Source organism: Anomaloglossus baeobatrachus, chromosome 2 (genome assembly GCF_048569485.1).
Source record: "Anomaloglossus baeobatrachus isolate aAnoBae1 chromosome 2, aAnoBae1.hap1, whole genome shotgun sequence".
In the NCBI taxonomy this organism is placed as follows: Eukaryota; Metazoa; Chordata; class Amphibia; order Anura; family Aromobatidae; genus Anomaloglossus; species Anomaloglossus baeobatrachus.
The window spans coordinates 123,889,622-123,914,609 of record NC_134354.1 but is presented as its reverse complement, the minus strand read 5'-3'; the positions used below and the strand labels follow the sequence as shown (position 1 = coordinate 123,914,609).

The window sequence follows — 24,988 nt, the reverse complement described above, 5'->3', positions numbered from 1 at the left end:
TGCGGCCGGTTGCGTTCTGGTCCCCCACTCGGCTGGTGGTCTCTATCCTTTTTCTGCACTGTTTGTGTAAGGTGAACTTCCCTAGTGTGAAACTCCAGGAGTCCGCCCCCGGCTGGATGTGGCCTAAGGAGCCCTGCCCACAGACGCTGGCCCATGAGATCTATGGGCCCTGGCAGTGACTTCTTATCCCTAATCGGTGATCTGTTGTCTTCTATGAGGGACTTTAAGTGGGACAGGACCTATAGTGCTGGCCTCAATCGGTTAATTATCCAGTCCGCTTGATTCCGGTTTCTGGCTTCAGGGTCCGAGTACCCCCCTTTGTGCTACGGTTTCCGGGTCGGTTCCCCAGGTCGGTACCGGTGGGCTACAACCCTGTCCCGGTCCACCTCGGTTCCGCCGAGCCATCTTCCCATCTCCTGCTGACGGAGACCACCGTCTGCCTCCTACTCTGGTACCATTCAATTGAACTCTCCTGCTGGAGCTACACTTAGCTCCAGCCCACACTCCTATCCAACTTGAACTACCAGCTTCCACTGAACTTAACTGTGTTTTCCCGCCCCAGGCTGTCTAGATCCCTGGGTGGGCGTGTCCCAACCGCCTGATCATGCCCACTGGTGTGTCTATCTTTCCCTAAGGGAGGGTGACTAGGGTTTTTGTTTGGCTGTGTGTCACCTAGTGAGGGAACGGTGTAATGCAGGGGCCTACCTGTGACTACCTGGTTTTGCCAGGGCGTGACAGCACCATCCAGAGTCCCAGGGCCTCCCCCTACCTGTGGAGGGTAACGTCATCTTGCTGCCCCACTCCAACACCCTGGGTACTCCCAACGGCGGCGCCGTGGTACTCCTAATTACCCTACACCACGGGTGGCGTCACGCACTATATCAATCCCCTTTTCAATTTGAGTGTGGCCCCTAGCCCCCGGGTCCAGAGACCCTTGAGCCATGAGTAATCACCACCCTCGGATCCGAGCGGTTCGATCCGCTGCAGGGGCGGCACAGAGTCATGCCAGAATACCCAGCGTGCAGAGACCAACGCTGCCTCACGTGTGATGTCACTGTTCTCTGCACACTGGGTATTTTGGCCATATGCTCTGTTGCTATATCACTACTGCTGATCTGAGCTGGAACAGAGAGCACACTGTCATTGTGCACATCACACGTTGCACATAGTGATGGGGTTTGCCCAGCCCCTGAAACAAGCGTCACTGATGAAGCTTCGTTTCAGAGAGGGAACAGAAGCTGCAACAGTGAACACAGTCTCTGCCCCCTGATGATGCTTTGTTTGAGTATTCCAGCATGCACTGGGATTCTCAAACTAGGCATTATCAAAAAGAAAGTAGAAAAAAATAGAAACGCCGTTAGCTAATGTAGTGAGGAAAAGACAGGTAATTTTTAATTGAATTATATTAGAAAATAGGTTAGATTATGGCTCTAAACAGATAGGGCTTTAGAAGGAAAACTACTTTGGACTTTTGGACCACCCCTTTGATGTTTATAAGGCAGTGCTGCTCATCTTCCCGATTCGTTACTGTTGAAGATAGCCATGCACATGCGCCACCATCTCCCTATAATTTCTCCACCTGAACATGGAGGAGACCACAAGCCATTTCATAATGCATATTGGGAGTCCCATATCATTTTGTACAAGAAGAATTTCGTTTTTCATGAACTCTATATTTTAATTAAAAAAAAAGAATGGACACATTGTAATTTACAGTACATTTATTTTTCAGTGCATTATAAAAAAAAAAAAAGGTCCATCATATGTGTGGATTGCACTTACGGTAGGTATCAAACCAAACTCACAAAAAACACAAATGAAACACACCTCAGTGTTTATATATAAACATTACTGAATTTCAAGCAATTGGAGCAAATGAGATACAATGTTTAAGTAAACAAGAAGATAATGAAGGTTACATTTACTCTGCACACCGGTTTTATTAAGAAGACCGCCCTTTGGCTGTCAGTATAAAATCTCATGAAGTAAAATTTAACAGCAATGACTGTGCCCTAAAAACCACCGCAGGGTCCCAGTGTGGGATTTTAACACCTAAGATATAACATTATTGTTTCATGAAACATATACTAGCAAAATTACCATTCTAACATACAACAGCTTTCCTGTTAAACCAAGCTCAAGACCAATGACATAAGCAATGTACAAATATTAAGATTTTGTGCTGAACAAGGACTACTCCTTCACCCTGTGCTGGGGATTTAACTGAGCAGAACAAGTTATTTAATAATAGCATTGCAAATGAAAACAAAATATAGAAACCTTATGATACCGGTGATCGTAAAGAATTATATACCATGTCTGAAAAATAGTGAACCCCTCCAGAGAAATATAAATACAAAGAATGTTAATGAAATTAGTTTTCCGTTATCAAATATAGCACCAAAACGTTGTAATTTCACAGAAAAGTAATTATATAAAATATAAAAATATGATAATTATTACAAATCATTTGCCCATATACCTTATAGAGCTCACATATCACAACATAGTTGCATGATGTTCAGTGATAACGTAATAGAGGTTTTCTGGGTTAGGGAACCTCTTCAGGCATTTTGATGTATAAGAGTTTAGTCAACAGTTCAGGGACCCCATCTAATAGATAAAGTAAAAAAGAAAGAACACTCACCTCATTTTTCCAATTCAGTGCTACTGTTATGGCTGTCCTCTTTCAACTTGTTTGTACAAGTAGCATATTTTTCGATATTTGTAGCTGTTTTTTGTTTTTTTTTAGTTGGATGACCCCTTTAATTTATTTTCAGAAAAATAGAATCTCAGTAACAAGATAAATAGAAATTCAGTGGCTTATGGATGATTTCCGCCTGAACCCGATACTTTGGTTAGGGCAGAGCTAGAAACATGCACAACCCATGGACAAAAAGTGGCATTGTTTAAAAAAAGAAAAAAAGGGAAACTAAGTTACTTTTCTTTTTTTAATTTAGTTTAACCCCCTTAAATGAATCCATTGCTTATGCATCTGACTACCATTATGGGTAGCATGGTGCTTACATGTAGTGATGGGCGATCCTGAACTGTAGAGACCGGGGATCGTACTGATCCCAAAAGTGATCATGTACACGATCCCAATCGGGAGCTTTCCTGGGAAGCTTGTGATACAGATCAGGTCCAGATCGGTTCCATGGGCTGTTAAAAAAAGCACATTATTAAAAAACATTCTAATTATACTTACAGGTCCCGCAACGTGTTCTGCAGACTCTGTCTCCCGGCCACTTCTGCGTCCGATCATTGCTGTGCCGCCGGTAACCACCACTGCCTGAAGGACCTTCCATGACGTCATAGTCATGTGACCAGTCTGGTGTGAATGTTGTACAGACATTGGCTTACAGACTGGTTACATGACTATGACATCATCAAAGGTCCTGTTACCTGATTGGCACTGTGCGAGTGTCGCATAGCGACACACAATCTCCCGACAGGAGGGGATCAGCTGCATGTATTTCCATGCAGCTGAGGCGCTCCTGTCCTGAGAGCGTCAGGCTTTGCGGGCTGATGCAATGTGAGACGTAAGTGCAATCATACCCTCCCTGCCAGCCTGCTTCTTGCTCTGTACAGAGCAATGTTGCAGAGCTGATATGGCTCTCTCTGCTTCTCACTTTGTATAGACTATGTCTGTACGAGTGATGAAGCAGAGTTGACTTTGCTGTCCCTGTGGATTACGTCGGACTAAGGATTTTATTTATAATAAAGATGCAGTCTCTAAATGCTTCTTTTGTTTTATTTCTAATAAAAAAATGTTTTCTGTGTATTGTGGTTTTTTTTTACTGTTTACTAGAAATTCATGGTGGCCATGTCTAATTTGGCATGACACCATGAATTTCGGGCTTAGTACCATCTGAGAATACAAAGCTGGTATTAACCACTTTATTACCCAGCGTGCCACCGCATTAAGGTTGCTGGACGAGCCAAGTAAAGCACCTGGAAATGGCGCTAAGAAACAATGTGCCATTTCCAGGTGCGGTTGCGGGCTGCCGAGAATCCCAGCCCCCAGCTGCCTAGTTTTACCTGACTGGCAATCAAAATACGACAGGAGTCCATGCATTTTTTCTTTAATTATTTATTTAAATAATTTAAAAAAAAAAACAAAAAACTTAACGGCTTCCCTGTATTTTGATTGCTAATCAAGGTAAAGCCAGGCAGATGGGGGTGGCAGCCCATAGCTGTCCACTTCATCTGCGCTGAGAATTAAAAATACTGTGGAGCGCTATGTTTTTTTAATGATTTATTTATTTTTACAATACTGGGATGTCAAGGAGTCACAGACCCGGCACAGAGAATGGGCGTCTGTGATTGTCTGTTGGAGTAACCTGAAAAGAGAAAAATTAAGAACAATAAAGAGAAGAATAAAAAAAAATCAGAAAAACTGAAAATTTTGCAGTGGTCTCTTATTTCTTGCCAGAGCTGTAGGTATATACAGTATATATATATATATATATATATATATATATATATATATATATATATAAATAAATATATATATATATATATTTATATATATATATTGTACATAATATATGATTGTATAAAAATAAATAAATAATTTAAAAAAGCGCTCTGAGGTAATTTTGATTCTCAGCGCAGATAAAGCTACGGCTACGGGCTGCCACCCACATCTACCTTGCTTTACCTTGGCTGACAATCAAAATACAGGGAAGCCCATTTTTTTTTTTTTTTAATTATTTAATGAGTGCGCTCCTCATGTATTTTGATCGCCAGTCAGGTAAAACTAGGCAGCTGGGGGCTGTAATTCTCGGCAGCCTGCAGCCACCCCTGGAAATGGCGAATTGTTTCTTAGCGCCATTTCCAGGTGCTTTACCCATCTCATACAGCGGCCCTGATGGCGGTGGCACACTGGATAATAAAGGGGTTAATACCAGCTTTGTATTCTCAGGAAGTACTAAGCCTGAAATTCATGGTTTCATGCCATATTAGACGTGGCCACCATGAATTTCTAGGAAACAGTAAAAAAAAAACAACACAGAGAAAAATGTTTTTTATTAGGAAAAAAAAAAAAATCCTTAGTCCGACAAAATCCACAGGGACAGCAAGATCAGCTTCATCACTCTGTACAGACACAGTCTATACAAAGTGAGAAGCAGAGAGAGCCATGTCAGCTCTGCTACATCCCTCTGTACAGAGCAAGAAGCAGGCTGGCAGTGAGAGTATGACTGCACTTGCATCTCGCATTGCATCACCCCGCAAAGCCTGACGCTCTCAGAACAGGAGTGGTCAGCTGCATAGAAATACGCTGTGATGTGATGCGACACGCATAGTGACAATTAGTTAAAGGACCTTTGATGACGTCATAGTCATGTGACCAGTCTGTAAACAACGATGTAATACAACATTCACACCTGACTGGTCATATGGCCATGATGTCACGGAAGGTCCTTTAACCCGGGGGCACAGCATTGATTGGACTCGGAAGCAGAAGCGTCCAGGAGACAGAGTCTGCAAGACGCGCCGTGGGACCTGTAAGTATAATGACAATGTTTATAATTAACTATATTCTTTATTTTACAGCCCCCCCCTCTGCCCCATCCCATAACTGTAAAGCCCGAGATCGGTGGTCGGATGCAAGTTCTCATTATCTTAATCCCGATCTTTACTAAATGATCGGGCGAGGCTCCCGAACATGACCATTGGGGGGGGATCGCCAATTACTACTTACATGTTCTTTCCCCTAAAGTTTGGAAACACTGCTCTGAAGCTGGATAGGATCGCCGGTGCACACTCTTTCCTCCCTATTCTCGCCAGCTTTAAAGATAACCTGACACGTCTCCTATGCCCTCTAACCCGGCAGCAATCATAGCTGTATGCCCAAATTCCCTCCATAACCAGGTCTGTATAACACTATTCACTAATTTGAATGTTTAGAAAAAGACTTATAAACTCTGCTGTTCCTATGATAATATGGGCCTTAATGAGACGATGGGACTTTGTTTCGTCAGACTAGTCGGCCCTCTTTCCATGTTATCACGCCCCTGTAGGTATGATAACATGATTTCCACTGCCAGCTCATTTTGGAAACATCAGTGCACCGTTGAAGCCAGGTGTACGCTTCCCGTCTTCATTAGGTGAACTGTGCATCATTGGAGTTCAGAAGACGTGCATGTGAGCTGTCTTCTGAGCTTACGGTTATGCGCAGTGTGCCTAATGAAGCTAGGAAACATCCACCTAGCTTCAGAGGTGCAATGACGTAGCCGAAATGAGCCCCAGATGTGCAAAATTTCCAGGAGTTGGCGGTGATACCGCCTTGTGGAAATCATGTTATTACACCCACAGGGGTGTGATAACATGGAAAGAGGGCCGGCTAATCTGGGGAAACAACGGCCCATCGACTAGTCAAGGCCTAATTAGCATAGGAACAGTTTTAAACATTCATATTAGTGAACAGCATTATACAGGGCTTGCTAGGCAGAGAATTTGGGGATGCATACATGAATGATGCTGGAATCTAAAGCATAGGGGACTTGACAGGTTCCCTTTAATACTACTGTGCTCTTCTGATGCTGTAGGGGCAAAGCTCCTTCATAGAGCAGCATCAGAGAGTGTGCAGATTGGGCCTCTCATCTGAGCTGTCAATCAAGTAGGAGTTGCACCTCCTGTAAGCAGAAAGTGAAGAGGCTGCACAGCAGTGCACACTGGAGAACATGGGGCAACTCCTTTAAAGACAATTTTAATTCCAAAGCAAGAAATTAGTTAACCTGAGGTCTCACCTGTTGTTCCCATGGTTCCCCAGCTGTTACCTCAGTTGAACTCAATCCCAGATTACTGGAATGTGTGAACATTCCGGTATTCCAGCATTGAGTTCAAAGCTGCCGGATTACTGGATTTTTTACTTCAATGGTGCTGGTTATTCATATAATCCAGCACCATTGATGTCAATAATAATCCAGTAATCTAGGACTATTGAACTTAAAGCTGGATTACCAGATTTGAGTTCAATGAGTTCACCTTAGGTGAGTTTACTTGAGGTCACAGCTGCGGTGCCATGTGAAGCAACATATGTGACTTCAGGTGAACTCATTGACAGCCCCGCTGACAACTACAGCTCCACAGTGGCATGATAACATGGAAAGTAAGACGACTAGTCAGGGATTACAACGCCCCTTCAACTAGTCAAGGCCCAAATTTGCATAAGAAAATCGGAAGTAATATATACTTTTTTACACATTGATTTTAGAGAATGATGTTATACAGGGTTGTTTAGGAAGGGAATTTTGACCTGCAAATTTGAATGCTGCTTTCTTAGATGTCATACGGGACCAGACCGATTGCCATTAAAAGAAAATTAATATATTTGTTACAAAGAAAACAATGATTGGATATTGCTGATACATTTGTGTAATTTGCCAAATATCAGTGGAAGAAATATTATCACAACAAAAGATTTGTAATTGAAACATGGATTCCTATTGTGATGACGTCTTGCAGTAGATGAAATTGTCCGGTTCCCATTGTGATTTCTTGTAGCAACATTGCATAACATTTGTAAAGCTCTCCCTATTCATCTCTTTTTGGTAAGTACTGTAGGCTGGAGATTTATGATTTCACAAAATAAAGATGTCCATGCTAATATTAGTTCTGACTTGATTCACTGTCGTCCAGCAGTGATGAAAAGATATCAAGAGTCTGATATTTCTGTTGTTGCTCATTCTTCTGTTTTAAATTTTTGGAAGTAATAGAACCCAAAATGTCCTGTCCAGAGCCTGGCTCCACAAATGAGAGGGTATCTGAGGAAAGAGGGGAATGTACATGTAAGAAAATATTGAAATTTGACCCTTCACCACGTGAAAAGTGGTTGATTTTTATTCTTATCTCATTACCACTATTCCCCTTTTTCTCTTTTAAAAAATCCAACTCACTGTTCCAGAGATATGGGTCTGTTTTATTTGACGCAATTTTTTTTAGTCTTTTCCAAAGGGATGTGGCCAACAGAACTCTCTAGGCGTGTCTTTAGGCTGCATTATTACCATGTCTGTCATGCCCTCTTGTATTGACCATACAATTTTGCATTAAATAAAATGGCTCATATCTGGAACCATGAAGTGGATTTAAAAAAAAACAAACAAAACATATTTTTTGTTTTATAAAACGCACTGGATTATATGATTCACCCCACATTTAGAGGAGGAAAATCGGAAAAAAAATATTTTTAATGTTAAAAAGAGGGTCCTTCTTATAATTTTTATGCATCTTACAATATCTCACTAGGGGGGAGCGGTGGTGGTGGAGCGAATCAGGAAGGTCACAGGAGGCAGGGTCGGCGATGCTGCAGGCTCGGAGGAGAAGGTGTCATAGCTGAGGAGGGTGAGTAGATGGAGAGTCAGCATTACTATGGGCTTGGGGGTGTCACGGCGGCAGGCGCCATTGGTCGGCCGGCAGACTGCATGCTCCATTAAATTGCCCACGGTTGACGAGATTGACTTCAAGAAAATGGCAGCGGAGGTGGCACGTGCACGGATAGAACCCTGCAGTCTTTTTCTTGACATCAATCACTTCAATCTGCGCATGCGCCGCCTCCATGGATGTTTTCTCTATGTCCATTGCCTCAAGCACGGGATATTCAATTTAGCCCGCAGCCTGCTGTTAGATCAATGGCGCCCGCTGCATTGCTGACCCTCGATCCTGTGAAGTTCCAGTGACACCCCCTCCTTTGAGCTCTCAGTATCACCGACCCTGACTCCTGTGAGCCTGCTCCACCACCGCCACTCTAGTAAGCCATATCCGGATTATAAGACGCAACGCCATTTTACCCCCCAAAAATGTTTGTTTTATAATATGGAAAATACGGTAAATAGAATACTTACAGAAATAGCAAGAATAAAATAAGAGCAAAAGCTAGACACTTCACCTGGTGACGGGGCCTCTTTATATACATTGATAATAAAGTAATGTAAATGGCTGTAGTAAACCTTCTTTCACACTTTTTACCTTTATTTTGAGGTACATGCTTAAATTTGGAACAAGATTAAACCATTATCGACGAATGATGTACTATTTCCATCATCCGTTGTCTCCCTGCTTTTGATGCAGGCTCGCATACCAAGCCCGCATCTTTCTCTACACGTCGGATGATTTAATCAGCCGATATGTGCCTCCAACAGCCGCTGGTGGAGCGGTGGTCAGCCCATGCTGTTAACCTGTTAAATACCACTGTCAATGTTGAACAGCAGCGTTTAACGCATGCAGACACAGGAGCGCGCTCTTCTGGTCCCTCATCAGTGTGCCAGCGATGCGATCGTGGGATGCCAATGAGTTGTCATGATAGCCACAGGTCACCTGATGGCCCTTGTGTCTATTATCACAGTACTCCTGTGAAAACCAGCCTGTTGCCGGCGTTTATGGGAGAATCTGATTTCTCCAATAAACTGTGGCATTGCTGTATAAAGAACAAGTAATCAGACTGTTGTAGGGGACTATTAAATAGCATAAATATAAATAAATGATCATATTCATTGTCTTTTTTGTGTTTCTCACAGTTAGCATCATATTCATTGACTATTAAATAGCGTAAAAACTAAAAAGAAAGTTTAAAACATAAAAAAAATATAAAAAGGTTCAAATCACTTTACCAAATTGAAAATTAAGAACAAAAAAATAAAAATAACACATAAAGTGGGGAAAAAGTATTTAGTCAGCCACCAATTGTGCAAGTTCTCCCACTTAAAAAGATGAGAGAGGCCTGTAATTGACTTCATAGGTAGACCACAACTATGAGACAAAAAATGAGAAAACAAATCCAGAAAATCACCTTATCTGATTTGGCAACATTTTTTTTTGCAACATTTGGCTGACTAAATACTTTTTCCCCCACTGTATTTGGTGCTGCAATCATAAGAGTGTGATCTATCAAAATATAAAATAAATTAATCCAGGTGTAAACAGTGTAACGAGAAAAAAAAAATCAAAACTTCTGCAGTTGTTTGGTAGCCACAATAACAGAAAAAAAATAACTGGCAATCAAAACATTGTATATACCCAAAATAATATCAATGAAAACATCAACTTTGGGTTAAAAAAAAAAAGCCCTCCCGTAGCTCTGTCTCAAAAATGTAAGAAGTTACAGAAAGTCGTGACACAAGCAAGATTTTTTTTATAAAAATTTCAGAATTTTTTGTCACCACTTAAATAAAACAAAAACTACACATGTTTGGGATCTACGTAATCATACTAACCTGGAGAATCATACTGCCAGGTCAGTTTTATGGTAAAGTGAACGCTGTAAATAAAAAAATAATAAAAAAAAACTATTGCAGAATTTCCCTTTTTTTGATATTTTGCCACACTTGGAATTTTTCCCTCTTATCATTACATCATATGAAAAATTCATGGCGTCATTCAAAAGTACAATTCATCGCACAAAAACCAAGCTTACACAGCTATATCAACGGCAAAATACAAAAGTTATGGCTCTTGGAATAAGAGGAGATAAAAACGAAAGTGTACAAACTAAAAATTGCCCGGTCCTTAAGGGGTTAGTTAAAACAGTAAAGAATTTAGCATCTGGTTATAATTAGAGATGGGCAAATTTTCTCCAGAATACAGCTTTGTTGTAATTCACTCCTCACATATCAGGCAAAATGGGAGCCATTTTTCTGATCTATAGAGGGCCAGCAAAAGGTTAAAAGCCCCCCATAATATTCACCTCACCACTCACATGTCATAGCACCCCTGCTGGCACCAGTGCCCACCATCTGTTCCTCAGGGCATCTTCTTTCCATAGTCCTGTATCGATGTCTTAACTCTAGAACAGGACTTCCGGCTGCAACCAGGCCTAAGAGGTCACAGCAGAGGTTGTAAGGTTGTGATATCATGACTAGTGATGGGACGCACTAAAATGCTTACGTGCTCATTACTCGAGCCGAGCAAGTCAGACGCTCTGAAAGGACTCAACTCGAGTAACGAGTATAATGTAAGTAGAATGACTGGCCAGTTCAGCTATCCGCAAACATATAGCCAGCCATATACAGAGCCTTTCCGGGACGAGAAGCCAGTTTTTTTTTTTTTTTTATACACTACATCCAAAAACATTGTTTTAACCCCAAATGAGAGCCATTCAGAAACTGCAAATGGCTCTCCTTGGGGTGCCTGCTCTGATCATGCAATGAAGCGAGCCTATGCTTTGTGATCGTTATTCACTAACGAAGCATCCAAGCATCCATGATACTCAGTCGAGCACAGCGAGTACCCGAGCACCCCAATGCTCGATCAAGTAAATAGCAATGTCGAGCATGTTTGCTCATTATTAATCATGACACGCCATGACCTTTGAGGCCTAGTCTTGGCTGGAAGTACTGTTCTAGGGTGAAGATACCAGCATTGAGGTTGCTGCACATCATACCTTGTGATGTCATGATCCGCCCTGACCTCCATGGCTTGGTCACATCCTGTTCTATTGTGAAGACACCAGCGAATGAATGTGGAAAGAAGAGGCCCTGAGGACTGGACAGTCGGGCACCAAAGGCAACAGTGGTGTCGGGACAGGTGAGTATTGAGATGAGTATAAGGGTTTTTTTTTAACATGTTACATCTATAATGTTTTGGAGTCTGGAGAGACCTGAGATCATAATAGGGCGCATTCAATTTGCAGAGAATAACTTAGTTGTGAATCAAATTACTAACAGTTCTAAAATCTACACGGTTTGGTGAATTAGAATCTTGCCGGATCCATTCATCGCTAGTTATGATTATTGTCTTTTGTACTCACCATGTATCCCTATCATGTGCTCCAAAATTAACACTCTTTCTGCTAAAATTTTCAGAGCTTCTCTCAGCTGCTGGACAACTTCTCCCTGTAAGAGAAATTTATTTTGTTACACTGCAATTAATAGAGAGAAAATCAGACCTAAACAATAGCTTCCAGAGAGCAATTTTTTGAAAGTGGCTGGTTGGCAAGTAAACGTTATTTGCTAAAATTATCAGCATAACGTGAAAGCATAATATTAAACTCACCATTTTCCTGCCACATCATTTCTGATGTTGCCTGGTACCACGCTGACCTCTACTTTATGTTTTGTTACAGTATGCAGTGATTATGTCGCAACCCAGGGACGTGAAAAGAATGGACTTCATGCAACATCGTAGGGAGTGGTTGGGGATTTTTGAGGTGAATATTGCATTTTTTTCTATTTTAATTCATACTGATTATTTTGAAGATAAAATGTACTTGGCAAACAAGCCCCTTTAAGCTTTGTTCACACTAGTACAACGCAAATTCTTTGGGGTTTCTAGGATTTTTTACATAGTAGCTGACTCTGTAGCTGTAAATGAACAGAGTAACAAAGACCTTAATTTCTCAAGACATGTCCTGTGGTCTGACGAAACTAAAATTGAACTGTTTGGCCATAATGACCATTGTTACAGTTGGAGGAAAAAGGGAGAAGCTTTGAAGCCTAAGAACACCATCCCAACTGTGAAACACGGGGATCGCAGCATCAAGTTGTGGGGTTGTTTTGCTGCAGGAGGGGCTAGTGTACTACACAAAATAGATGGCATCATGAGAAAAGAAGATTATGTGGCAGTACTGAAGCACTATCTCAAGACATCAGCCAGGAACTTAAAACTTGGGTGGAAATGGGTCTTCCAAATGGACAATAACCTGAAGCATTCTGCCAAACTGGTTACAAAGTGGCTTAAGGATAACAAAGTCAATGTTTTGGAGTGGCCATCACAAATCCCTGATTTTAATCCTACTGAAGATGTATGGGCAAAGCTGAAAAGGCCGGTGCGAGCAAGATGACTCACAAACATGGCTTAGTTATACCAGTTCTGTCAGGAGGAATGGGCCCAAATTCCTACCAACTATTGTGAGAAGCTTGTGGAAGGATAGCCAAAACGTTTGACCCAAGTCTAAGGCTATGTGTGCACTTTGCGTCGAGGTAGTTGCAGTTCTAAATGCATCCTTTGTCAGAAATGGTTTTTGCCAAAGTTGCTTTTGTCCACGAAAACGCGGTAAATACGCGTGCATTTTTACCGTGTTTTAGCCGCATTTTTAGTGCTTTTTACTTGAGTTTCCATTGCTTAAAGTCAGATGCGTTTTGATTACAAAGACACTACTAAATAAAGTTTTAACATAAAAACACTATGAAAAAAGGAAAAAAAAATGAAAATAAATATAATGTTTAAAATCATAACGAAATTAGTTATATTTAACCCCTTCACGACCGCGGGCAGTAAAATTACGTCCTATTTTAACGTGACTTAACGACCAGGGACGTAATTTTACTGCCTAAACTTCATTTGATTGCCGTGGCCATAGCAACGGCTTTCAAATGATGTCCCCTGCTGTTTCTTACAGCAGGGGACCTTTGCTTGACCCCAGGGGGGGCGGCATCGCCACCCCCTATCGACGATCGATGTGATTGGCTGTTCAAATCTGAACCGCCAACCACATCGATCGCACTAATTTCGGCAAAAATAATGCCCGAATTAGTGCGATCCTGTGAGATCCAGCTATGAGATGCCGCAGCTGCTGCAGCATATCATAGGTGGACCTCAAACATGTCTCCCCCAGCCCCTGCAGCACTGATTGGAGCGATCGTGCTATGACGCGCAATCGCTCCAATCAGTGTGCAGTGGGGCGGTGTGATTTGCCGGTGGCCGCCCTCCCCAGGCCTGTGCTGGCCTGCGAGCCCTCCCCCAACATGTCTGCAGCGTGCAGTGGCTGGTACTTGTGGTACCACGCCACCGCCGCTGCTGCCGCCGCCGCCGCCCTAGCTGTCACCGCTGCTGCACGTGAGTACTGTGCTCACTTTGCAGCCAGCTCGTGCGCGCTCCCGTGGTGCCCCTGCGCGCTCCCGTGGTGCCCCTGCGCGCTGCCATGGTAGCCCCTGCCGTGCCCCCCCCGCGATCTGCTCCCCCCAACCCCCCCCCCCCCGACATCCCGATCTGCTCCCCCCGCGATCTGACTGCCTCCCCCATTATCTCTGTTCTGCAGCTCCCTCTCCGGTCTCCCCCTCTGCTCTACCCCCTCCCCCTCTGCTTCCCCCCCCCCCTCTCTGCTCTCACCCCCCCCCTCTCCCCCTCTGCTCTCCCCCGACGTCCTCTTACCTGTCTTCACCGGCCTGATCACATCTGCGTCCATCGCTGGGTCCTTCCTGGGCATTCTGCTGATCTGCCTGCTGCTCCTGTAAAGCTGTCCATCTCTCTGCCATCTATTCCTCTCCAGCTCTTCTGGTCAGTGATCCTCCTGCTAGTCCTCTGGGTACTGTGAGTATAACTTTTTTTTTTTTCCGTATCCCCTGTCCATTTTTACACCTCATCTGTCCGTGCGTCCCGCCAAGCGCTGATCAGGGATGCAGATAACGGATCGGCATCCCTGCTCAATTTTTGGCGTGACTTTTTTTTTTCCGTATCCCCGACGCTTTTTGTATCGCATCCGTCCGTGCGTCCCGCCAAGCGCTGATCAGGGATGCAGATAACGGATCGGCATCCCTGCTCAATTTTTGGCGTGACTTTTTTTTTTCCGTATCCCCGACGCTTTTTGTATCGCATCCGTCCGTGCGTCCCGCCAAGCGCTGATCAGGGATGCAGATAACGGATCGGTATCCCTGCTCAATTTTTGGCGTGACTTTTTTTTTTCCGTATCCCCGACGCTTTTTGTATCACATCCATCCGTGCGTCCCGCCAAGCGCTGATCAGGGATGCACATAACGGATCGGCATCCATGGTCAATTTTTGGCGTGACTTTTTTCCATATTTGCGACGCTTTTTGTATCGCATCCGTCCGTGCGTCCCACCAAGCGCTGATCAGGGATGCACATAACGTATCTGCATCCATGGTCAATTTTTGGCGTGACTTTTTTTTTTTTACGTATCCCCGACGCTTTTTTTTATCGCATCCGACCGTGCGTCCTGCAGCGGCCGATCAGTGCACTGCGTCTGTGCGTTTGAAAAGTCAAATGGCGCTCCTTCTCTTCTGAGCCCCGCCATGCGCCCAAACAATTACTTTCCACCACATATGAGGTATCTGCGTACTCAGGAGAAATTGCACAATACATTTTATGGTGCATTTTTTCCTGTTACCCTTGTGAAAAAAAAAGCTACCTAGTTGAAGCAACTGTTTTGTGGTAAAAAAAAGTTTTTTTTTTTCACGGCTCAACGCTATAAACTTCTGTGAAGCCCCCAGGTGTTCAAAGTGCACATCAAACATCTAGAAAAATTATTTGAGGGCTCTAGTTTCCAAAATGGTGTCACTTGTGGGGGAGCTCCACTGTTTAGGCACCATAGGGGGTCTCCAAACGTGACATGGCGTCCGCTAATGATTCCAACCAATTTTGCTGTCAAATGGCGCTCCTTCTCTTCTGAGCCCCGCCATGCGCCCAAACAATTACTTTCCACCACATATGAGGTATCTGCGTACTCAGGAGAAAATGCACAATACATTTTATGGTGCATTTTTTCCTGATAGCCTTGTGAAAAAAAAAGCTACCTAGTTGAAGCAACCGTTTTGTGGTAAAAAAAATTTTTTTTCTTTTCACGGCTCAACGCTATAAACTTCTGTGAAGCCCCCAGGTGTTCAAAGTGCTCACCAAACATCTAGAAAAATTATTTGAGGGCTCTAGTTTCCAAAATGGGGTGACTTGTGGGGGAGCTCCATTGTTTAGGCACCTCAGGGGGTCTTCATACCCCACATGGCGTCCGCTAATGAGTGCAGCTAATTTTGCATTCAAAAATTCAAATGGCGCTCCTTGCCTTCCGAGCACTGCCGTGTGTCCAAAGATTTGATTTCCACCACATATGAGGTATCTGCGTATTCAGGAGAAAATGCACAATACATTTTATGGTGCATTTTTTCCTGTTACCCTTGTGAAAAAAAAGCTACCTAGTTGAAGCAACCGTTTTGTTGTAAAAAAAATTTTTTTTCTTTTCACGGCTCAACGCTATAAACTTCTGTGAAGCCCCCAGGTGTTCAAAGTGCTCACCAAACATCTAGAACAATTATTTGAGGGCTCTAGTTTCCAAAATGGGGTCACTTGTGGGGGAGCTCCATTGTTTAGGCACCTCAGGGGGTCTTCAAACCCGACATGGCGTCCGCTAACAGGTGCAGCTAATTTTGCACTCAAAAATTCAAATGGCGCTCCTTGCCTTCCGAGCACTGCTGTGTGTCCAAACATTTGATTTCCACCACATATGAGGTATCTGCGTACTCAGGAGAAAATGCACAATACATTTTATGGTGCATTTTTTCCTGTTACCCTTGTGAAAAAAAAAGCTACCTAGTTGAAGCAACCGTTTTGTGGTAAAAATTTTTTTTTTTCTTTTCACGGCTCAACGCTATAAACTTATGTGAAGCCCCCAGGGGTTCAAAGTGCTCACCAAACATCTAGAAAAATTATTTGAGGGCTCTAGTTTCCAAAATGGGGTCACTTGTGGGGGAGCTCCATTGGTTAGGCACCTCAGGGGGTCTTCAAACCCGACATGGCGTCCGCTAATGAGTGCAGCTAATTTTGCGTTCAAAAATTCAAATGGCGCTCCTTCCCTTCCGAGCTCTGCCGTGCGCCCAAACAATTGATTTTTACCACATATGGGGTATCAGCGTACTCAGGAGAACATGCACAATAAATTGTATTGTGTACTTTCTCTTTTCTCCCTTGTAAAAATGAAAATTTTATGGCTAAAGTAACATTTTTGTGTTAAAAAGTAAAATTTTCATTTTTTCCTTCCACATTGCTTTGGTTCCTGTGAAGCACCTAAAGGGTTAATAAACTTATTGGATGTGGTTTTGAGCAGTGTGAGGGGTGTAGTTTTTAGAATGGGGTCACTTTTGGGTATTTTCTGTCACCTAGGCCTCTCAAAGTCACCTCAAATGTAATGTGGTCCCTAAAAAAAATTATTTTGTAAATTTTGTTGGAAAAATGAGAATTTGCTGATGACCTTTGACCCCTTCTAACTTCCTAACGGAAAAAAAATTTGTTTCGAAAATTGCGCTGATGTAAAGTACACAAGTGGGAAATGTTATTTAGTAACTATTTTGTGTGACATATCTCTCAGATTTATGGGCATAAATTTTCAAAGTTTGAAAATTGCGAAATTTTCAAAATTTTCGCCAAATTTCCTAAATTTTCACAAATAAACGCAAAAAATATCGGCCTAAATTTACCACTGACATGAAGCACAATATGTCACGAAAAAACAATCTCAGAATCGCCAGGATCCGTTGAAGCGTTCCAGAGTTATAACCTGTCAAAGTGACACTGGTCAGAATTGCAAAAAATGGCCCGGTCATTAGGGTGTTTTAGTGGCCGGGGGTGAAGGGGTTAATATAATTATAGCGGTTTTATACTATTTATGGCAAAATAACAATAAAATAGTATTTCTATTAATTTAATTGTCGGACTATGTGTGTGTGTAAAGGGACATATCATTCCATTATTTTGATGTCATAATAAACGCATGCGTTTATGTAGTCCAAAACGCATGTTTTCTGCAGCTAACAAGCATGTAAAACGCTGGAATTTTCATGTTGCTTGCTTTTGGCAACTTCTCATTAACTTCAATGTTATCAAAACGCAGCCCAAATGGCAAAAACAATTGACATGCTGCTTCTTTGAACGCTCTGAGTTTTTGCCCAAAATTATGCGAATTAAACGCATGTGTTTTGGCATGAAAATGCTGCAGTTCAAAACGCAGCTAAAACGCAGGTAAAAACGCAAAGTGCGCAAACAGCCATACAGTTTAAGGGCAATGGTACCAAATACTAATGTATGTAAACTTTTGACTTTGCAGAAAGTAATAAAAATGTCTTAAAACATCCTCTATCTCTTATTATTCTGGCATTTGGCAAATATAAATAATTTTGGTTCCTAATTGACCTAAAATGGGAAAGGCTTATTCTGATTTCATGTCAGATAGTGAGAGAAATATGCAGATGTGTCTGTTTATATAGTGTATGTAAACTTCTGGTTTCAATTGTAGTTGGACATTTTTGGAGAATTATCTACATTGGTATTACACGCCTCTTAGTGGTCTGCTATTATCCAATAATACACCCATGTGACAGATATGTGCTAAGACCTTCATAAAAACTCTTGGTAGCCTGTGGGGATATTTTTTACTATTTTTTTGCTTTTTGTATAGATATCATTAGCTGTGTTTTTAATATAATCCAATAAAGTTTATTTTTAAAAATAGTATACATATATTTCTGTGAGCTCAAATCTGCTATATCTAACATGGTAAAATAAAATTAAAAAATATTGAAAAGCCTCAAAACTTTAACATTAAAACACATCCTGACAAACATCCAAATTAGGTTTATCAACAATTAGAACAGATGGAAATTTCCTGGCCAGCATCCTAAAAACTTGGCTAAAGTTTATATCCCAAGGTAAGTTGTGAATTGTTTATATTCAATCTAGTAAAGTGTCTTTTGGAAAGCATGTAATATATAATAACCCCTATGATACATCCTGGGGACTTTCTCTTTTAATAAATTAAGTTTTTACATAAGTATAACAGTGTATTTCAAATGTCTTAAAATGTATTCAGAGTGTAATAAAGTTTGGTATATTGTGTTTTTTTTTTTTATTTATTTGTTAATTCAAGATTTTAAAAAACTAAAGATTCAAATGACATTTCAGGTATACAAACCGCACCGGAGAACCCGTGCAATCTCTAGAAGTGTGTGAATGCATCCTATTCGGCATATTAATAAACTAATTATCATGACTCTATGCTTGGATCGCTCTGGCACTATTTTGGTGGCACTTTATATTGGTACTGTGTGGTTCTAATTTTCCTCGAACTGTATGACATTATAAATTATTTTAATTGAAATGACTTGTACCAAGCATGAAAGGTATCAATAAAATAGGTGGAAAATTTCCTAATCGCTGGGGATTCGAATTCTGGGACCTCAACCGTTCTCGAAAATAGGGATGTGCAGAGTCCCGTCTGAATGGAGAGAAGGACATGCCATGCATTCCTTGTGAGGCAGCTGAAAAAGATTAGGTGATAACTTCCATACTTGCTACAAACCCTTTAAAGAGAACCTGTCTGCCGCATTTTCTAAAGTAAAGTATTGAGAGCGCCATATTGGTGTTGTCATACTGATTAAAATGATATCTGAGATGAAGAAGTCCATTTTATGTATTTACGTTAATCTACGTTTGACGTTTCCTTCTATTCATATCTTTGTGCATCGGGATGGGACTGGTGGAAGGGTCTTCAGCTCTGTGCCATCCCCTCTGCTACCTCTTTTTGGTTTTTGTTCTTATCTAAATTTTGCACGGGCGCCTTACTAGCCGCAGGTGGTGTTTGTGCAGATTGATCTCACAGTGGTCTTCAGTAAAATGGCGCCAGTGGCACTGAGCAATCTACGCATGAGCAGTCGCCGGCACCATTTTCCAGAAGATTGTAAAGAGGTCATATGTGCAAGTGCCGCCCACATCTAGAACGGCGCCAGCACAAAAATAAATATGAAAGAATAAAAGATGCCAGAGGCGGCGGAGGGGCAGAAACAGAGCGAAAGACTCTTCCACCAGTCCCGTCCCACGGACATGAATAGAAGAAAACATCAAACGCAGATGACAGATAATACACCAAATGGATTTCTTCACCACCGGTATCATTTTAATCAGTATTACATGCCAATATGGCCCTGTCTGCACTTAGTAAAATGCTGCCAACAGGTTCTCTTTAAATAACTACAGCTATAGTTATTATTTGTTGTATTTTTTTAATCTATGGTTTCAAGATTTCCTCTAACACGTTTTCCTAAGTTAATAATTTGTTGTGTATTTTTTTACTAAAATGAATTTTACACTCTACATACTTTTCAATGATTCACCTCTGGTCTCAGTAATGTGTCCCAATGCCCAGATGATTAAACACCTTTTGCTCAAAGGGCAACTAGCAGTACCCTAATAAAGATCATTAAAATATAACTTTTATTATTAACCAAATTAAATGACCAAATTAAAATTGGCATATAGGGTGAAAGAATAAATCATCTCAAAAGGAAGTGAACCATTCGGTCGCGGACCAAAGCTCACTAAGAAGAAACAGATATTCAATTATATTGTATATTATGTCAATTCCACCCTACACTGCCTAACCTATCTAAAAAAACATTTAACTAATAGCCTTCCCAACATGTTTCACAATGACTGGCTTCATCAGGGGGTTGAGGCTATAGTATCCCCTGATGATGCGTCAGATTAAGTAAAACGTGGAGAACTTCACATTTCTTTCAAACATGCAGCACTTTTATCCTCTGACTCAGTGTTCATTAATATTCTTAATTATTTTTTTACAAATGAACCATCTTATTGATTTTATGGGTTTTACTGTACAATTCTAACACCTGCAATATTTTACTGAAATACACAAATAATCCTACGTCGTCTCCTTTATGTCCATCTTCTCCTTTCAATCCAGGTTCTCCCTAGTAATAGAAATATTAATAATATAAATAATTGTCAATAATATTTCCGATCACCAAAATCTGCAATTGAATCATTTACAGAAAAGCACACAAATCTATGGTAAATATGTTTATTGTTATAAATTCAATATTCTATTAAACAGATTTTAGTTTCATATGTGCCTGTAATTGGGCCCCTTGTGTTCCTCTTGTGACAGTTATAAAACGGAAACCTCCAAATGCTAAAACCTGTACAATTTTAGGCTGTACATTTTATATAGTAATATTATATATAATTTCACAGCATGATTATGCATTAAATACCAAAGAGTAAAGGGAACCAACATGCTTTGCTTGAAGATTGCATTTTCTCACTTTCGGATAGGTTAACATTGGAACAATTTATTGAAAAGGCATCCACCTATTATTCTGTTTTGTGCAATTAGATTGAATTTGTTGAAAATTTTGAAATGTTATTGTGAGGCAAATCCCGGGATATGAAGATGAATTATGACTCCAGTCATAATCCCTCATCACTCCCTGGCAGTGCCCCCTCCCTTCTTGTTCTCAGTGTTCCACTTACACCTCCATGGCCATGTCCTGTGATATGGAAATTAGGTGGCTTGGGGACAATGGACACAGGATGACTCCCTGCCGTGACCCTGTAGTGGGGGCTGCTAGCTAGTTAGCAAGGCTATGGAAATAGCCAGACAGAACGACTCCAGTAAAAAATGGTTCATATCTCGCAAGCCATATTTCCGATAAATATGGCAACCATAAAAATGGTGTCTCCGCATGCGGACGATGCTGGCACACCCTTTTTTATGGGAGCAGGACATTGGGAAATGCCCCAGGCGTGATATCAGCCAATGGGGAACTGGCAGACAGGTCATGAGTCCCCTCGTTCTGTAGCTAAATTCATAACTGTCACAATGAGAGCATTGGCGTCCGCCTACGACGCTCCCAGGCAAAGTTATGGCCCATATTCCATGTTGTGGATTGTCCATAACTCAAGCCAGGGGTGGAGCAGTGCTCCCTCTGAGGTCACTAAAGTAGGAGGGGACCTGGATTTGGCCAGGTTGATAACCCTACTTCGGCCATTTTCCAGTGGTCTTTTCGCTGGGGGCACGTGTAGGAAACATCTGTGGGAAGGATCCTAGAAACCTGGCCTACAGCGCCCCCCTGTGGCCAGACGCAACAAGGTAACTGCTGGAACTGTGTATGCCTGTTTGTAACCCATGCTTTGATTGTAACTGTACTCTGACATATGTATATTCTGTAGATTCCCTATTGTATATATTGTAGTTTCTAGTGTGCTTTAGGCTGATTAAATTATATAATTAATCTTGGGCTGTTCTGTTATCTCGATCTTGAATCCCACGTCTGTGTGTTCGGCTAATAGTTACCGTAAATCGGTTGGTGGCAGCGAATTGTGCCAAGGATTATTGTGGGGAGGCCAGTGAGATTCGGGGAGATTTTATATATTCCGCCCGCGGAGGTCGGGGGAATATATACCTTACTCTCACCGGGGACCCTTCAATAATCGGCATAAGTAGTATAGCGGCCTCCTTGCTTATGGTCGGGCAATTCCATAATTGGCCTGACTATAAGAGGGGCGCTAGAGAGCGCGTCACGTGCTCTGTCTGTCGGTCGGGAGGTATAAAGGAGGGGTGACCCCCACTTGTTACCCCCCGATTGTGACGTACTGGTAGCCAGCGCGGGGGGATTTCTGAGTGACCCCCCCGGTGGTTTGTGACATATTGGTGGCAAGCGGTGGGATCGAGATAATAGTGTGTGTGAGTGTGAGACCCATACTCCCAGACACTAAAGACTGCCTGCAGCAGCTGTGGCTGCTGGGGTCTTCAGACTAGCTCAACACTAGAGTGTCAGAGTGCAGATACTGTAAGGTGTGTGGAGGCATCAGGTGTCAGTTCTGTGTCAGTGACCAAAAGTCTGCAAGAATGGCTGATGGCACCAGGAGCAGAGCTATGCAACTGGCCAATGCTAAGGCAGGAGCCGAAGAGAGGGAGGACGGTGCTGTGGACAGCAATGAGGAGGTTGCCCACGAGTCCTCCAGGAGCTCGACGCCAGAAAACCGTTCTGCCGAGGACATTGCGCAACCTGGCACTGCTGGACAAGATGAGGAGGAGCTCACCCAAGGTTCCTCAACGAGCCAGATGCCAGCCCTCCGCTCTGAAAGGGACAGTGAATCGCCTAGCTCTGCAGCGTGCCGCAGATCACCACGTGCCATTCCACCGAGCCTGGGAGGCTCGGATAGCCTTCTTCAAATGGCTATGGCCCTTCTCCAGGCTGGAGACCAGAAGGGCTACAAGGAACTCCTGGCAGAGCGCAGGGCAGAGCGGCACGCAGAGCGTGAGGCTGCGGAGCGAGAGCGGCAGGCAGCGCGTGAAGAGCGAGAGCGAGAGCGACAGGCAGACCGTGACTACCAGCTGCAGCTAGCTCAGCTCCGGCCCTCATCAGCCACATGTGACCTTCAAAACACCAAACTTCCAAAGGTCCGTGTTGAGGACTTCCCAGTGCTGGAGAAGGATGGAGACTTGGACTCTTTCCTGACTGCTTTTGAACGGACTTGCTTGCAGCACCATCTGAACAAGGACCAGTGGGCCAAATACCTGACCCCCCGTTTAAGGGGTAAGGCCCTGGATGTCCTTGGGGACTTGCCTGCTGAGGCAGATCAGGGCTACGACACCATCAAGCGGGCCCTGATCCAACAGTACAACCTCACTCCAGAGTCCTACCGCAAGAAGTTCCGGAGCCTACAGAAGGGACCAAAGGACTCCTGGGCTGACCACCGGCGGGCACTTGCCCGAGCTGCCGACCACTGGACCCAAGGCCTGCAGCTTTCCACCGGACCGGAGATCCTGGACTTGTTCATCACGGAGCAACTCTTGTGGAACTGCCCTGAGGATCTCCGCCAGTTCATCCGAGACCAGAAGCCAAAGGGGTCCACGGCTACAGCTGCCCTTGCCGATGACTACACCAACAACCGGGCCCCTGAGGCCAGGAGAGCGGCCACCAGCAGCACCTGGAGAGGGGGTAAGATGAACTCTGCGACTGCCCCACCTGCCCCTAGACTGCAGGGGGTGTCCCCCTCAACTCCCCTCTCCAGGCCCGTGGCAGAACCAAGACGGTGCCACCAGTGCAACCTACCTGGACACTTCAAGGCCATGTGCCCTCAGCGTCCCAAGGCCCCGGCTCCGTCCCCGTCCCAAGGGCCGCCCAAGGTGTATTGTGTGGGTGGGGGTGGTGGTAGGTCCCTGGACAGCTTCCAACCTGTCACCGTCGGCCGGTCTGTGACCATAGGACTGCGAGACAGCGCCTCGGAGGTGACTCTGGTGCGGCCTGAGATGGTGTCCCCCCAAGACTTGATCCCTGGAAAAACCCTCGCTGTCTCCGGGATTGGAGGCATTGACCCGGCGCTGCCTGTTGCTGACATTTATGTGGACTGGGGCGCAGGGCGAGGGGTGAGGGAGGTGGGGGTAACTGATCGGATCCCTGCAAACGTGCTACTTGGGACAGATTTGGGGCAGATAACCTCCCAGTTTGGGCCCCCCCCAAGGGCTGAACCTTCAGCCCGTACTGACATGACTCCTAACAATGTTAATGTGTTATCTATGAATGATGTAAGGGAGGAGGGAGTGAACTCTGATATTTCTGCTTGCATAGACACCATAGACACACACTCAGCGGCAGCTGTGACAGGGGAGGGGGTCAGAGAAAGGTGTGACAATGCCTCTACAAGTAACCAGCCTGTGAGCTGGGATCTGTTGCCCTCTGCAGGGATAAGCAGAGAGCAGGGTGCTGCAGGGGGAGGACCAGTGTGTGGGGTGGGGGCTACCACAGCAAATGTGGGGTCCCCAGAGATTTCACAGCGGGGTTCTGTTGCTGCAGGAGGGGAACAGGCAGGTGAGATTGGGGCCGGTCCAGGAGCGGAAGTGCTCCCAGGTAAGATCTCGGTGCATGGTTCCCCCACAACCGGGGTGTCAGGAAGCCAGGTAGGTCTGCCTGAACCGGCGACTTGGTCAGGAACGGAGGAGGAGCAGGCACGACCCACGGTCGCAGCGGCTGTGGCCGCTGTCACCCGCAGTGGGAGTGCTGGAAGCCAAGGGGCCTCCCGGAGGTCCGATAGCTCTTCCCCTTCTGACCAAGTGGCAGCCGAGTCAGGTGGAGGCCAGGACACAGGTCCCGGGGTACTGACTGAAGATGTGACAGTCTCGTCGATTCTGGCCACATCTAGTCAGGGGTTTCAGGCAGCGTTAGAAGCTGACGACAGCCTGAAAGCTCTTAAGGAGCAGGCGGCACAGCCTCCCTCGGACTCGGACCCGGAGCGAGTGGTCTGGGACCAAGGACGGCTGTACCGGGCCACGGTCCAGCAGGGTTCACCGGAGGCGTGGCCCAGGGACCGACAGTTGGTGGTACCCTATCCGTTCCGGACGGAGTTGTTGCGGATCGCACATGAGATTCCGATGGCCGGACACCTAGGGATCGCTAAGACCAAGGCCAGGTTAAACCAGCATTTCTACTGGCCAAAAATGGGGGCCGATGTGGCTGCCTACTGCC

At 43.9% G+C, this 24,988-nt stretch overlaps 1 protein-coding gene across 2 annotated transcripts in view; it reads right to left on the bottom strand.

The window, feature by feature from the left end:
- Positions 1-6,024: 6,024 nt before the first annotated feature.
- Positions 6,025-24,988, bottom strand: part of COL26A1 (collagen type XXVI alpha 1 chain) — a 642,742-nt gene continuing 623,778 nt past the window's right edge. The window contains exons 13-16 of one of the 2 annotated variants that reach the window (XM_075333240.1): positions 20,384-20,428; positions 11,750-11,834; positions 10,218-10,261; positions 7,688-7,772 (exon numbers count right to left, since the gene is read on the bottom strand). In XM_075333240.1, coding sequence (XP_075189355.1) covers positions 10,245-10,261; positions 11,750-11,834; positions 20,384-20,428 — 147 coding nt within the window. In that variant the 3' untranslated portion in view covers positions 7,688-7,772; positions 10,218-10,244. Of the gene's footprint in view, positions 7,773-10,217; positions 10,262-11,749; positions 11,835-20,383; positions 20,429-24,988 lie in introns of both variants that reach the window. The other variant, XM_075333239.1, reaches the window with a different exon arrangement.